Source organism: Brienomyrus brachyistius, unplaced genomic scaffold, assembly GCF_023856365.1.
Source record: "Brienomyrus brachyistius isolate T26 unplaced genomic scaffold, BBRACH_0.4 scaffold54, whole genome shotgun sequence".
Lineage (NCBI taxonomy): Eukaryota > Metazoa > Chordata > Actinopteri > Osteoglossiformes > Mormyridae > Brienomyrus > Brienomyrus brachyistius.
Window position 1 is genome coordinate 649,147 of NW_026042329.1, and position 14,029 is coordinate 663,175.

The 14,029-nt window shown below is 46.3% G+C and overlaps 1 protein-coding gene across 1 annotated transcript; it reads right to left on the reverse strand.

The window, feature by feature from the left end:
* Window positions 1–10,038: 10,038 nt before the first annotated feature.
* On the reverse strand, window positions 10,039–12,347 carry LOC125724060 (transcription factor Sox-17-alpha-like). The gene is made up of 2 exons (XM_049001007.1): window positions 11,834–12,347; window positions 10,039–11,264 (listed from the first exon to the last, which is right to left on the reverse strand). The coding sequence occupies exons 1-2, from the start codon at window positions 12,111–12,113 to the stop codon at window positions 10,387–10,389; spliced, it is 1,158 nt and encodes a 385-aa protein (XP_048856964.1). The 5' UTR covers window positions 12,114–12,347; the 3' UTR covers window positions 10,039–10,386.
* Window positions 12,348–14,029: the final 1,682 nt, after the last annotated feature.

Consider the following 14,029-nt stretch of genomic DNA (forward strand, 5'->3'; position numbering starts at 1 on the left):
CGCAACATACATATGGACATGCATGTGTTTGTGCATTATATTGCATGTATTATAATATTCATTGCCATGATTACATGTGAGATTTACATTGAAATTCCGGTGCACTCGAACGACATTATTCATTACTGTGTAGAATATGCATTAGCCTACGTTTAAACGCATGAGTAGAAACGAAAAGAAAGCTATTTAAGGGAGAACTTTTAATGAGAAGCTTGATAGATCCGATGTGCGATCCGACTATTTAACAAGCTTTATATGAAGCTCTTGTTTCTATAATACGCTCGTGCACTTTTGAAGCTTTACCGATAACACGTGATCGTTATTTGGTGAGTAAACCTGTGAAATGTAACCCGACGACATTTCACGCGTGATTCCCTTTAGATATTCCATTTCCTTACTAAAAGTAAAGATTTTGTTTGAAAGATTTAAGACTGCTTACCAGAACGTGGCAAACGGTACCAATAAATTAATTTGGTAAGTAAAATAAATATGCGAGGAATAAATTTTAAGCTGGCGTTTATTTTCACATTATGCTGCATAAAAGTTGGATCACTGTGTAAATCTTGGCATAAAAAATGAAACGCGATCCAAACTGCGCATAGGCGCCCTCTGGCGGTCATCCGTACACCCCGCTCAAAGCGGCGCCTCCGCAGACGTTATGTCCTCAAAACAATGTTAATTAAGGCATCATTTCTCCATGCTGTCAATTCGACACCACAAGCAACTTATTTATGCGCTTCATTTTTCTTTCATATATTAAAACATTTTTAAAACAGCTCACACGAAATTAAACATTTCAGTTCCATCATTCCATTGTTGCACTTGATAGTATTGCTACTATTAATATCTATCTATCTATCTATCTATCTATCTATCTATCTATCTATCTATCTATCTATCTATCTATCTATCTATCTATCTATCTATCTATCATCATCATCATCAACTACCACATGTTACTTATATGCAAAAATCCGCGATCATTTATGCTCAGCGATATGTAACCTGCAGACGTTCGTTTCCCCCGACCCCGTCGCACCGTGTGGGGACCATCTGATAGAAGTAGAAGGTTATTGTTTGCTATTTTAATGACACATATTGTGTTTAGATATTGTTTGTTCGATGTTCAAACTCCCGCTTTTTTTTCCCATTTTAGATGTGAACTCGGCGAACTTGATCCTTTAATAAACACCCGGAATTACTTTCCGCTGATAAAAGATTTATCTTACTTCAGTTTATACTGCGCGCAGTTTCTTTACATTATCTTTCATGGCTAAACAATCGTTCTGCTGGAAGCCATTGTATGATGCGTTTCCAGTGTGTAGAAAATACAAACAGCCGTATGCCTTTTATTCAATAACAAAATCTCATAAAAATCTTGCAAAATGAGTGCGGGTGTTTTATGCCAATTATACTATATAAAAATCATTCACAAAGATAACGTTTTTTTTAAAAAAATTAAAGCCTTGTCCAAAATGAGCCCTGGTGATTAAACCACAGTAATTGGTCTGTTTTATTAAACACGTCTGGGACGATGAGATTTACATGCTGGAAGACTGAAGCGAAAGACTAAAACGGCGCATTTTGGAACAATCGGATGTAGGAACTGATCTTCGAGTAACCTTCGCCTTTCCCGCGTTTCCTCTGCTGGATGTTCCCAGCGCTCCGACCGACAGCGGTATTCCTGTTTGTCTCAGAAGCTTCTGTGCAGCACCTGACCAGCTGGGTGTTGGGTCTGACCCTCACCCTGACCTCCTGCCCTGCTCCACTTTATTTAGAAAACCCTTTTTTTCCAGTTTTATGTATATATTTAAACATTTTTTGGAAGTCCCGAAATTAGAAACCGTGGTGTGAAATTTACAAAATGCCGCTTCCTCTCTCGATAGAGGATGTTTTCTGATGGTCCTGGATGTCCAGGGAGACAGAGGCAGGTGTCCTCTGAACCCTGCCTCGTTCACTAATGTGCACGGTGGTGGGATACAATAGCTCTGATTCATCAGATAACCATCCATTTCTCTTAATATTGATATTTATTTACTTACAAGACATTTTTGTCCACAGCAATGTACATTTGTACATAGGTGGTCATAGGTCCAGCATGAAAATATAACTGTTCCCAGTCCAGTTAAACCCTATTTAATTTTGTACCCCTCTCACATCCTTTTAATTGTGGGAGCCCCATATTTCTTCATGATCCAAAGCCCCGAAGGAAGAATCCTTTCTGCATTTCAGAAAGTCAGATCACCCAGTCCCTGGAGTAACTGGCCGCTAAGGCCTTACTGGCCAATGGTGACACCACTCAGCCAACCCAGGCATTAGAAGCAGCAGCCTTCCCACACGCCCAGCATTCTAACCCACTGAGCCACTTCTCAGACATGAGGATCTCGACAAAGGCATTGTCTGCAGACTGGGAAAGTGACCCATTTCCACTCTATAAGGCCAAATGTCCCCTCGTGGTGTTAGAGAGCGACTTCGCAGTAACGTTATAAATCCATATCCATGCCTACGTATTTTAACCAGTCACAGGGCAATCTGGGTGGATAGTCTGCATGAAATAAATTCAAATATGGGTGCATCTGTGCTCTGGGAGTAAACAGAACCTTCTAGAAAATTGTGAAATCTAACGTCCGGGACGTAACTCGTGTGACGAAATCGCCCGGCTTCACAAACAGGAGGCGGGGAATGGAACCCGACCGCTGTGCGCTAATCACAGAGCCCGGCTTTCGCTGAGGTTTCTCTCTGCCTCTTAAATGGTTGTTTTTTTATGAAATATCTGGAGTTTGGCTGGCAGGCCTGCACCACGCGACCACGACGGCGCGACCTCAGGCGGGAACGCGGTCGCCGTTCCTGTCCCCAGCCCTGGCGCCGGCTGTCCCTCCAGAAACTCTGAGAGGCTTCCTGGTCGTCTTTCACACGTAGCCTCAGACGGTCCAAAATGCGTTGTCGGCTGGAGAGGATGCATCGGCGTACGCTACACCCACAGACCAATGTTTTTTTTTTTTCGGTGGGAATTGTTAGGATCTGACACCTTGGATGGGAAAAAAAAAAATCAGAGGACAGATGGCTCGGTTTGTCTTCTACATAACGGCGCCTAAAAAACAGCCCATGAAAGGCGATTCTGTCTCTTCCTGATCTGAAAAGCAGTTTTTAATATGCAGGGGGGACCCGTTCTTCAGACTCTCCATTACGGACGAATCTTTAGAGAAAAAGGTGGCTGGATGTCGTGACTCACTGAGAGTCAGGCGTAGTTACTGGTAAGGGGTTTAGTCAGTGGTGACGGTGGGGTGGGAAGGCGATAGGGTCATGTGCATGATGACAAATGCCCCCCACCCAACCCCGAAAGCAGTGTCGCCAGGGGGGGAACGATTTCCTGGTGGTCCTCCTTAAGTAGCAAGGCCTCCACACCGGAGATCAGCGGAGGAGGGGGCGGGTTGTGGACACCCCCCCCCCCACCTCCACTGGTGGTCAACGTCCAGGCTTGGCTGGAGCCTCAGCTCCTTTGTCTACTCAGGATTTTCAAAGAAAAACATGTTGGACAGGAAACCCAGCTCAGAAGCAGACAGTCAGGCCCTAAAAATGTCACTGCAGGCACCATGAAGCCCCCCACCCAGAGAGGGTACCCAGTCCATCAGATGGATTTGGGGATCATTTATAGTCCCCCCCCCCCATAACAAAAAAACAAACTCTTGCCTTCTTCCAGTTAGCATGTATGATCTAAAACGTAAACTGTACAACAACAAACGAGCAAACGCACACGTGCCGAAATCCCAGTGTTTACAGTGTGTCACAGTCATGCCTGCAGTGAGCCGTATTACCCATCATGCTTTGCACGGAACCATTTTGCGCCAATAGCTACCTCTGATCACATGTTTGCACCACCTTTCACTTTCACTCAGTATATCATAAGCAGCTTTTATTGCTTTATACGGTGTAATATCTCAAAGGAGGGATGTTGGTCACTGTTGCACGGTTCATTAAACCTTCTCTGGACTTCCTGTCCCTGTCCACACTGCCCCCTACTGGATGTCGACAGTTGTCGTGTCACTGTCGGACACTGCGGGCCATCCTCGACGGACGGCACCTCTGAGTCTTGGTGGTGTGTCAGACTTTTCCGTGCGACCCGTGTGTGTTGGGGGGGGGCAGCAGGCGAGGGTGGGTGGGGGGAGTCAGCGTTATCGGCGCGCACACGCCCTCCTGCGCGAGCTCTATTTATACCCGGGAGACAAAATGCTGGCACCCCGCGAGGAATAAACCATTGAGTCACTGTACTCGGCAGAGATATTCTATTAATAGGCCGAACTGATTCCTACGAGAATCCGTACAGCCACTGGCAATGAAGTGACTGCTGAAGTAATTTCTGACACCGTGGCACGCTGAGGGGGCGGGACCACAGCTCACTGGGCCGTGTTACTCTCCGTGTTTCTGGGGTCTGGTCCCCAGGTGCATTACGTCACATTTACGTTTCGTTTATTTAGCTGTTGCTTTTCTTTTACCTACATTTATTTGCAGAGACAGTCCCTGGAGAAAATGGAGAGTAAGGGTCTTGCTTAAAGGCCCCAACACTGGCATCACTCTGCTGATCATGGGATTTGAACCAACAGCCTTCTGATCACAGAGACCTGAGCCGCACGCAGCCCCTGCAGTGGTCGCCCAGATTATTATTGTCACTTGAATGTGTAAATGTTCAGATCTTTGCAGGTAAATAAGTGTCTAAATGAGTGTGTGTGTATCTGACCTTAAACTGCACACTTTCACCACAGCTTTCCCTCATTTTAACCAGATAACACCAGCCACTCTATACTGCAACAAATTTTGAACATTTTCAAAAAGACAATAGTTTTTCTTATTTTTTGTGGAGATGAAACATAGTCCTTATGTGTATTTTACTGATCACATTACAGAGCTTAAGTAACCATACAACAGTCTTCATGGATTTCTTTTTCAAAAAGCCATATAATATCCTTCAATCCCGTGTTCCTTAAGGACCACACAGTTAAACGCTGAACCATCTTTCGCGGACGGTGACGTAAAGCTGCGTCTCCATCCACGGCGCGTATTTGTGTAAGGCAAATGGGTGCTTTTCTAATTTCCTGTCTTTGTTCGTCAGGTGGCTGGCTGAGGAAGCCATATAACCCCCCCCCCTCCCCCGCCCCCCTCCGTTCCCAGATCCGATCCCTGTTTGCCATCTTCTGTCGTCTATCCGTCCAATGTTTACGTGCTTGCACTGGCGTCGCCACGGCAACCATCGCTAAACTCTCGCCGGTGTTAAACACCCCATGGAGTATCTCCTCTAGGCAGCTCCGGCGTCCCAGCGCCCGTGCGTGGCGGAGAGTCCGTCCCCCTGAATTCCAGGGATCGATTTAGATTAAGTAGCTACCAAGAATCTCCACACAAAATTTGCCTCCATGGATACGGCTACAATATTGGGTTTGGTCCCCAACATCGAGCCACATTTAGGTGTCAACCCTCTGCAGAAATTGAACTGTCTGATGGAGAGGCAGCCATTAAGGTGCCCAGGCAGCACCGAAACATGTTAATCGTGGCTGTTTTGGGAGTGATTAATCTGCCCTAGAGTGATTAGGTGAGACCGGTTTTAAGCCCTGGAGTCTGCTGCTGGTAATCCCTCTCAGCACCCCCTAGCCTCCAGGGCACCTTGCTGAACAGGATCCCTGCGGGTTTGCGGGTGGGCTGGGCCCACAGGTGGCGCTGCCCCTCAACATGCGTCAACACGTAAAGTTATCCCGGCGTTCCCCCTCCCAGAAGTCAGATTCCACACTTCTTTGGCTCTCACACCTGCTGGACACCCCCTGGACACAATTAACCACCCCGCCCCCCCCCTACTCTTTTGCTAAGACTTGCAAATTTGCTCCCAGGTGATTTCCTCAGGCCAATTAGCTTAGGACAGATAAGATCGCCGTCGTGCCCTGATAAAATGCTCGTCCACCGGGGCCCTTCCTGACCCCCACCCGCAGGATTTGCCAGCCCCTCCCCTGATCAGTCAGCATTAGCTGATCCCAGTGGCCGGCCCAGGATTTCAGCTGCTTATCCACCCGTTTACTGTCCCAACAGAATCTATCCAAATCCCCCAGATTCCTCCAGAATGAGCCCCTTTCCGGGCCCCTGAGGTGGGAGCAAGTTTACCTGCCAGGTGTGTGTCTCAGGGATTATCTTCCCAGCCTCCAGATAGCATTCTGACTTGGTCGACCTCGAAGGTTGGGGATTTTGGAAGATACATTTTAGATATTGGGCCTCTACACTGGTAGGATACAACCGAAGTCACCTTCTCGGTGAACTTTTTTTGAAGATTTTATTTATTTGTATCCATCCATCCATGCAGGCATCCATCCATCCATCCTGCAGAGTCAGGGTTGCAGAAGGGCCTACGGCTAATCCCAGGCAGCACAGGGCACAAGGCTTGGTTACTGTTGGGGACTGTTGAGGACTGTTTGGATGTTATTAGAGGAGTATCAGTAAATTTTTTAAATTAAGTAAATTAAGAAATGAAAACTGAATGCCTTTAAAAAATATATATTTATGAGTTATACAACCCCACTACCATCCGAAAATCCTGTCCTAATGGGTTCGGTTGACTAGGGGTCTGATTTTTATTTTTTTTGCAAGGTTGATCCACTTGGTGACGGTGTCATAAGAATGGGAGCCCAGGTCAGCGATGACGGCGGGAAGGATCATCCTGTGAGGATCCTGAGCGTTACACATTGTAGGGGGGGGGACGCAGACAAAGATGTTTCTGGAACATTTCCTCTGAAGAACTAAAAAAAGGAGTGGGAGGGGGTCGAGGTCAAGATCCTGACAGAAATGGGTCCCTCCAGCTTCCTCTCGGAGGAATAAGCCCACAGGCTAAAATGGGCCTGAGACGCCTGATCTATATTTGTGTGCCGGTTCGTCCTGAAACTTATTTTCGGCCGTTTATGATTGATTATGACGAGTCTTAGCGGAGGGATCATCTTCATCGACGGTGGGCGCGCATTTGACGCTCACAGATGTTTCCTCCCATGGGGCGGGGGTGGGGTGGGGGGCTGGTCTCTCGCTGTGTGTATCATGGCCTGACCCCGGAGATTTCTGAGCGGCGATGGGGGTCCCGGGGTCTTGGCAGCCTGTGAGGATGAAGCTGTACATCACAGTGCTTATTTTTTTTGACAAAGATTTCAGTTTCTGAACCTCATTTTCCGTTATAACATGTAAACATTCAAATGTACATTTTCTACATAACGATAAATCCTTCATTTGCCGTTTGCACAAGTGCACATTGGAATTCTCCTCTTCAAACCCATCTAGCGCTCCATAGCTTGGGGGCACAGTGGAGGGTACAGCTCAGGACCGACTCGCATGCTTTACAACGGAGAACCGTCAGTCCATGATACGGGTCGGTTCCTGGTGCCAGTGGAAAAGTGCCGCTAGCCCACAGAGCCCTTAGTTTTCAAAGATAAATTATTGTGACATTTGAAGTGTTATTTCACCTTTTCCAAAATCTTTGCTCCCATAGCTTCCGGGATACACCCCTATGAGCCTGTATAGGACAAGCAGTATGGATGGATGGATCAATAGATTGATGAGTGGATGGACTAATAGACTGATGGATGGATGGATGGATGAATGGATGGATGGATGGATGGATGGATGGACGGATGGATGGACGGATGGATGGATAGCAGTGGCGGCTGGTGAAAAAATTTCTTGGTGGGGTTGATGTATGAATAGATTTCCTTTCCTAGTCCAGTATAAGTATTCAGATGAACAGTCAGAAAATTACAGCAATTTCACAATCATAATTTAATTTCCTTAGTTGGCTGGGTGATATTTATTTCGGGCTTGTCGGGTTCCAGTTCCTTAATGTGGATTTTTTCCACCATCGTCCTTCTCGCAAAAGGGTAATTCAATAACGATCACACCGAACTTGCTGGAAGCTGCCCCTCAACTGTCGTCGTCGTCATCATCTCTCTCTGACTGACTGACCTGAGAGCGATCCAAAACTTTAACCGCATTTTCTGTAGCGGGGTGAAATTTCCAGCGCCCCAAAACCATTTAATTCGGCGATGCTGATAGGTGAAATCTTTATTATATTCGCCTAGCGACCATACACGATTGGCTATTTCGCTGCACTTCAGGGGCGCTTTGTTGAGCGCCCAAGGAGAGAAATGATTGGTGGAAATCTGTCGGTGGAAATTCACTGTAGAATGAGAGTCAGTTGGTGGAAATGTTGTTTAAATAATTCAAATTGCATGTAGGCACACACTATTAAGTAAATCTGACATTGATAAAAAAATATATATATTTTTTTACTTTTATATATTTTTTATTCCCCCCCCCCACATCTGGGAGGGCGGCGCCCGAGCGCCCCCTATGGGCCAGCCGCCACTGATTGATAGATTGATGGAAGTAGATTGTGCTGTTTATTGAGTCATGTGTTATTTATTGTTTCCATAACCGTCCTTTGGCATCTGTCTTTGTGCCTGTTGTTGTTCTACTTCTCCATTATTGTTCATCATTCTCTCTTTCCTTTTTTCCCTGTTTCATACACCATTTCGTATAAACGACGTAGTATAAGGTTGTCACCCAGCTTCAAGCGTCTCCAGCCGACTGTTGTCAAAGGCGCTATATGAAATTAACCGAGTCGAATCGAATTGAATCTTTTCGTACCGGTGCTGCTTTAGGAATGAGCCAAACGGTTTTCCGCCATATGCAGAGTGACACAGTGACAATAGAGAATTCCGCTTTCTGAATTCGCAGAGGTTATGTGCAGGGAAAAGCCTGGGATTTTTTTTTTTTACAGTAAGTCAAACTACGGATCTGCCTAAAAAGCCGTCCCAGAGAGACTGCAGGGCTTTGGACGGTCAGTGGGGAGACGGAGTAGGGAACAGAAATGGCAGGTGAGTGGGTTTTGTCTCATCGCTCAATTGTGATAAAGAGACGAAAACTAGTGGAAGCCAGAACACCACCCTACCCAATCAGTGCAGGTGGAACCAGCCTAGGGCTGGCTGATGTTCAGAAGCCCAGCTGGCCGGAAGCCTCCCAAATCCTCTGCTGGATATGCGGGTTTTGGTGCCCTTACATTCACATGTCGAGGAGACAGAAGACCATTGCTCTCAGCAAACTGGCTGTGACTTTCTACTAGGGAATAGCGGCTGTCTCATAGATGATTGTAACATCTATTTATCTATTTTATGTTCATTTTTGAGAACGCGGGGTCAGCCAGTCTCTGGAGCAATCGGGGGTGAAGAGCATTGCTGAGGCAGCCCGCTGAGCCGGGCTGTGCAGGGACCTTGGAGGGGCAGGTGTTCAAAGGGTTAAAAAGGGGGCACAGAGCACCTTTCAGGCTCACGCACACGTTCACATTAAATAGCCTGGTGATCAGGCCTAACCCTAACCCTCAAACACGTCATTTCAATGGCGAAATCACTCCGCCGACCACAGGATTCGAACTAACAACCTTCTGACCACAGGATCCCACTGAACCGCATTCTATCCAATACACTCCTTATACAGGGATTGAAGATCTCCTGTTCCTATTCAGTCATAAACATTTCTGCATCTGCATTGTGCAGATGCAGATAAATGCCTCAAATTTCATCTGTGCTTTTCTGAACAAAGTAGACACGTGCATACATTTAATTATTTAAATTACTTTAATAGACCTAAAATATCTGACAAGCAGTAGACTACTTTTACAATTTACAAAACTAACTTAAATATATTGATTGTACTATAAATGTATTATTTTATAGTTGTTTGCTATTTTCTACAAATAAAATAATTCACATTATTATATTAAATGATCTACGACGAGGTTTTCCTTACCAGGAATATTTACGCCTAACTATTATTTATCCAATATGAAACAGAAGTGTCTCAAATTCACAGCTGTAGGTGCCAAATCATCGAAATAGTGTAAAATTAAACATTTTAGAGAGAAAAAAAAAGAATAAAAGAACTTTAATAAATTCAAAGAAACTTTTGAGAGTTAGATTGAGACATATTTCATTTAGGTTTATTTTTTTTTCCAAAAAAGTGCAAAAGTATAAAAACAGCTATACATACACTTTAAAATATTAAACTGTACAAGTTGTTTTTCTCCGCATAAGCTATTTACAATTTGAAGACATTTCAGAATAAAGACAGTTAAAAAGGAAATATGCAGCCTGTTTGGCTATTAAACGTTATTGCTCTTAATTCCAGTATCATAAGGCTTGTACAGTCAGAACGAGGGACACTACATCATCCTTCATCCCTTGGCATAAAGAAAAAGAATCATCTTATAAACATCGTCACTTTGCGAAGTTCGATTGATTGTCCTGGGCAAGCCCCCGACTCTCCTCCCCCCCTTTCCCCCCGTTTCCCCTCCGTGGGAGATGCGTTGTGGCCAGGGCGTTACACACTGTTGTAATTGCAATAATAGACCGCGGTGCTGGCGTCGGAGAGCACGGAGGAGATGAGGTTGTCTGAGGCGGCCATATTGGTGTCATGGCCCATAAACGGCAAGCCAGACAGCTCCTGCCGGGCGGAGGAGTTCAGGTACTGTTCGAACTCGCTCCGGTCCACATCTCCGAGGAGTTCCTGCTGCCCAATGGGCTCCATGGCCTCAGGGGGGTGCCCGTCGGGGGGCGGGGACAACTGTCCGGCCTGCTGGCCCAGGGGCCTCTTGGCATGAACAGGGCTGCAGTGAGAGTAGTAGAGCGCCAGAGGGTTTGGGCAGCCCGGGAAGCCAGATAAGGAGGCCCCCGGAGTCGCCATGGACGCCTGCTCCACAGGGGGGAGGTGTCTGTGGAGAAGAGCGCCGCCATGTGGATCCTGGGGAGGGTATTCAGGGGCTTGTGGGTGGTATGGGTATACGGAATGGCAGTCTTCCTGGGAATTCTGGGAAAAAAAGATGGAGTCGCCCTCCACAGCATCCAGGGGTGAGGTGTCGGGCGTGGGTAGGTTGTACGGCTCGTAGTGCCCCCCCATGGCGGGGACCTCGTGGTGGTAGTGCCCCCCTGGTGGAACCTGGTAGCCGCCGTGCTTGTGGAAGTTGATGCCAGGGATGGCGTCGCTGCAGACTCGGCCGTCGGCGCCACCGCGGTCTGCATGGTCCGGGACGCCGTGCACCAGGAAGCCCGAGTCCAGCCGTTTGACCCGCTTGACCTGCTTCCTCCGACGGGGCCGGTACTTGTAGTTGGGGTGGTCCTGCATGTGCTGCACCCTCAGCCGCTCGGCCTCCTCCACGAAGGGGCGCTTCTCTAATACGGGTAAAGCTTTCCAGGATTTCCCTTCAGGGGGGGGGAGAGGGATTCCTCGTTAGAACAGGAATAAATCTCTACAACCAGAGTTACCCCAAAAAAATTTCGTTACAAACATCACTTTCTATTTTACAGAAATTACAGACATTATTTTTGTTTTCATATATTAAACATCGTTATAAAAAATTATTCCCAACAACCGTGTGCATAATTTTGCATTTTTAACCAAATCCCGTTTCCTACAAAGCGTCCACCCAGCGCTTTTTTAAGTTTAGAGAATTCCCTTAAACTCGTCCATATCAGAGTTCATTGATCAATTTTCAAAGTGGTTCTAATTTATTTTCACCGTCGTCGCTAGGCACCGGGCTGGCTTACGTTACTCCGGAGGTATTCATTTAATAATTGCTTAGCTTCTAGGTAAAATTAATCTCCAGGTCAGGCAGAATTTTATTTAACGAATGCCAAAAGCTTACATAACAGCTCCAAAAATATATTTGTGCCGTTTTTTGATTTACATGATTTATGATTTAATTGCGGCGCCTTGGATTAGTATTTAATTAATCATTTAATGTAAGAATCGTATTTGAGAGATGGCTCACCCAGCATTTTGCTGAGTTCCGCGTTGTGTAGGTCCGGGTTCTGCTGCGCCAGCCTCTTGCGCTCGTCCTTCGCCCAAACCATGAAGGCGTTCATGGGGCGCCGGATGCGCGGCTCGCCCTTACCGCGGCTCTGGCTGCCGGAGCCCGGCTCGCTCTTAATCTTCCCCTCGGTCATGGGACTCAGGGGCTCCGTCCACTGACGGTGTCCGATGATCATGGACATGGCGCACCGTGCCTGCGTCTGGTCGTCGCTCGCATACCCAGCATCGGGGCTGCTCATCTCTGTTCACCCCGCCAAACCCTCCTTTCCAAAACTTTCCAAGTGCCAAAAAATACTATAACGGCATGGAAAACACAATATTGTAAAGTAATGAAAACGACTGATTTAATACAACAGATAGACGAGACTGTGATCTAAATTAAATTAGATCATGCCTGTAGTAATAAAAATGTTTTTAAAAAAATCAGTGTATAGTAGTACAAAGCGAGGTTTGGGACACACGCTTCCCTTTTCCTTACTGTCAGATTGAAAGAGTCGAGGTGCTTTAAGCAAACGGGCGACCAATAGCAGTCGGGGTAGGAGGGTCTCTTTCGGCAAAGGTGCTAAAAAGTTTGCGGATACCCCGCCCGATCACCATGTTTGGGAGCTTTCTGCCCCCCCGGGCGGGGGGAGGAGACACCCTTATGGGCATCGCCGGGCAGAGAAGGAATCCGACCGGCGACTCCGCTACAGATTTACGAAGGCTGCCCATTATATTCATGCAATTACGTCCCTATATTCCCTCCCTTACTATCCTGTCTTCTATATTAATTTTGATTTAAATTTATTTTACTCCTTATTCGCTTCATCACGGATTAATAGGAGAAATAAATGTCGTGGGGGGAGGGGGATCAATCACACGGCATGCGCCTTTTTAAATGCGTGATAAATATAAGCATTAATCAAAATGGCGAAATGCATTATGAAGATGGATGGGGAGATTATAGCCGTTGTTTAATTTGGTATTATTGAAGAGGCGCCTCGCCCCCTCCCCGTCCCACGCAGGTCTCCCCTGTCCCCGGCGGCGCACCTGTTGGTCTCCGCTTGCCAGGAGCCGCGTTGCTACCTTATTATTCATTATTAATGCGGCTGCATGTATGGCAGAGAACAATATTCTCTGTATTACATTTAATTTCCTTCGGCATCAATAAAGTCTATCTATCTATCTATCTATCTATCTATCTATCTATCTATCTATCTGTCTGTCTGTCTGTCTGTCTGTCTGACTGACTGTCTGTCTGACTATCTGTCTGTCTGCCTATTCTAATTTATACTCTTCTTTATTCATACCGAATGGGACTGCCTCGCCCTCCCTCAACCGAAAGCAAAGATTAAACGCCGCGTTAATTAAAGATTAAAGGAGTATTTTTATCTGAAGACCCGCGAAGGTGATACATTTGCAAACAGTCCCGAGAGATTAAATAGGCATTCACCTCTGTGGTGTGTAAATGGAGTGGCATCTTCGAAACAGCGGTTGGAAAAAATGACAGAGAGAGTTTTGGGAGGTTAGGTTTTCTAAACAGCTCGCAAAGAAATCGACGGTAAATCAGTTTTTTAAATAAGTACATTTAATGTAAAATAACGCTGCGGATTAAGGCATGCAATTGGAGTAAAAATATTTAATAAACAGAAAATTATCTTATAGAATCTAGTGGCAGGTTATTTATAAATCTGGGTAAATTGCAACTCTGGTCGTTTAAATTTCTGTGTATTACTACTAAAATTTGTTAGGACATCCGAAGATGGGGACGCACGCCGTATGACGTTTTCGGTTGCATGTAGCCCCCCTGCCCCAAAATGGACCCCCTGCTCCCACGCAGCCCGTTTTACGGAGTTACTATCCTCTGAGACGGTCGTGTGTACACATCACCACCTCCGCCTCCCGATTCACGCACACACGCACCTCTTGGCTGGGGGGACAATCCAAAACAAACAGAGGTAACAATGGCATTGGGGGGGCACACGGGGGTGGGCACTTCAAAGGCTCCTGATCTGAAGGGTTAAGGCACAGGTGAGGAACCTGCTGAACATCACAGGGCGATCCCTGTGGACCACACCATCTCTAGTCAACAAACAGGGGGTGGGGGGGGGGGGGGGGCATTTTCCCAATCGAAATCCCCACCATAAACAGAAAAAAAATCCATTTCATAAAAAAA

Bases quoted from the DNA above. Each gene is read 5' to 3' on its own strand.
- LOC125724060 (XM_049001007.1), bottom strand. From the start codon at position 12,113: ATGAGCAGCCCCGATGCTGGGTATGCGAGCGACGACCAGACGCAGGCA. The intron at 11,265-11,833 runs GTGAGCCATCTC...CCCCCCCTGAAG, and splicing joins GGAACTCAGCAAAATGCTGG to GGAAATCCTGGAAAGCTTTA.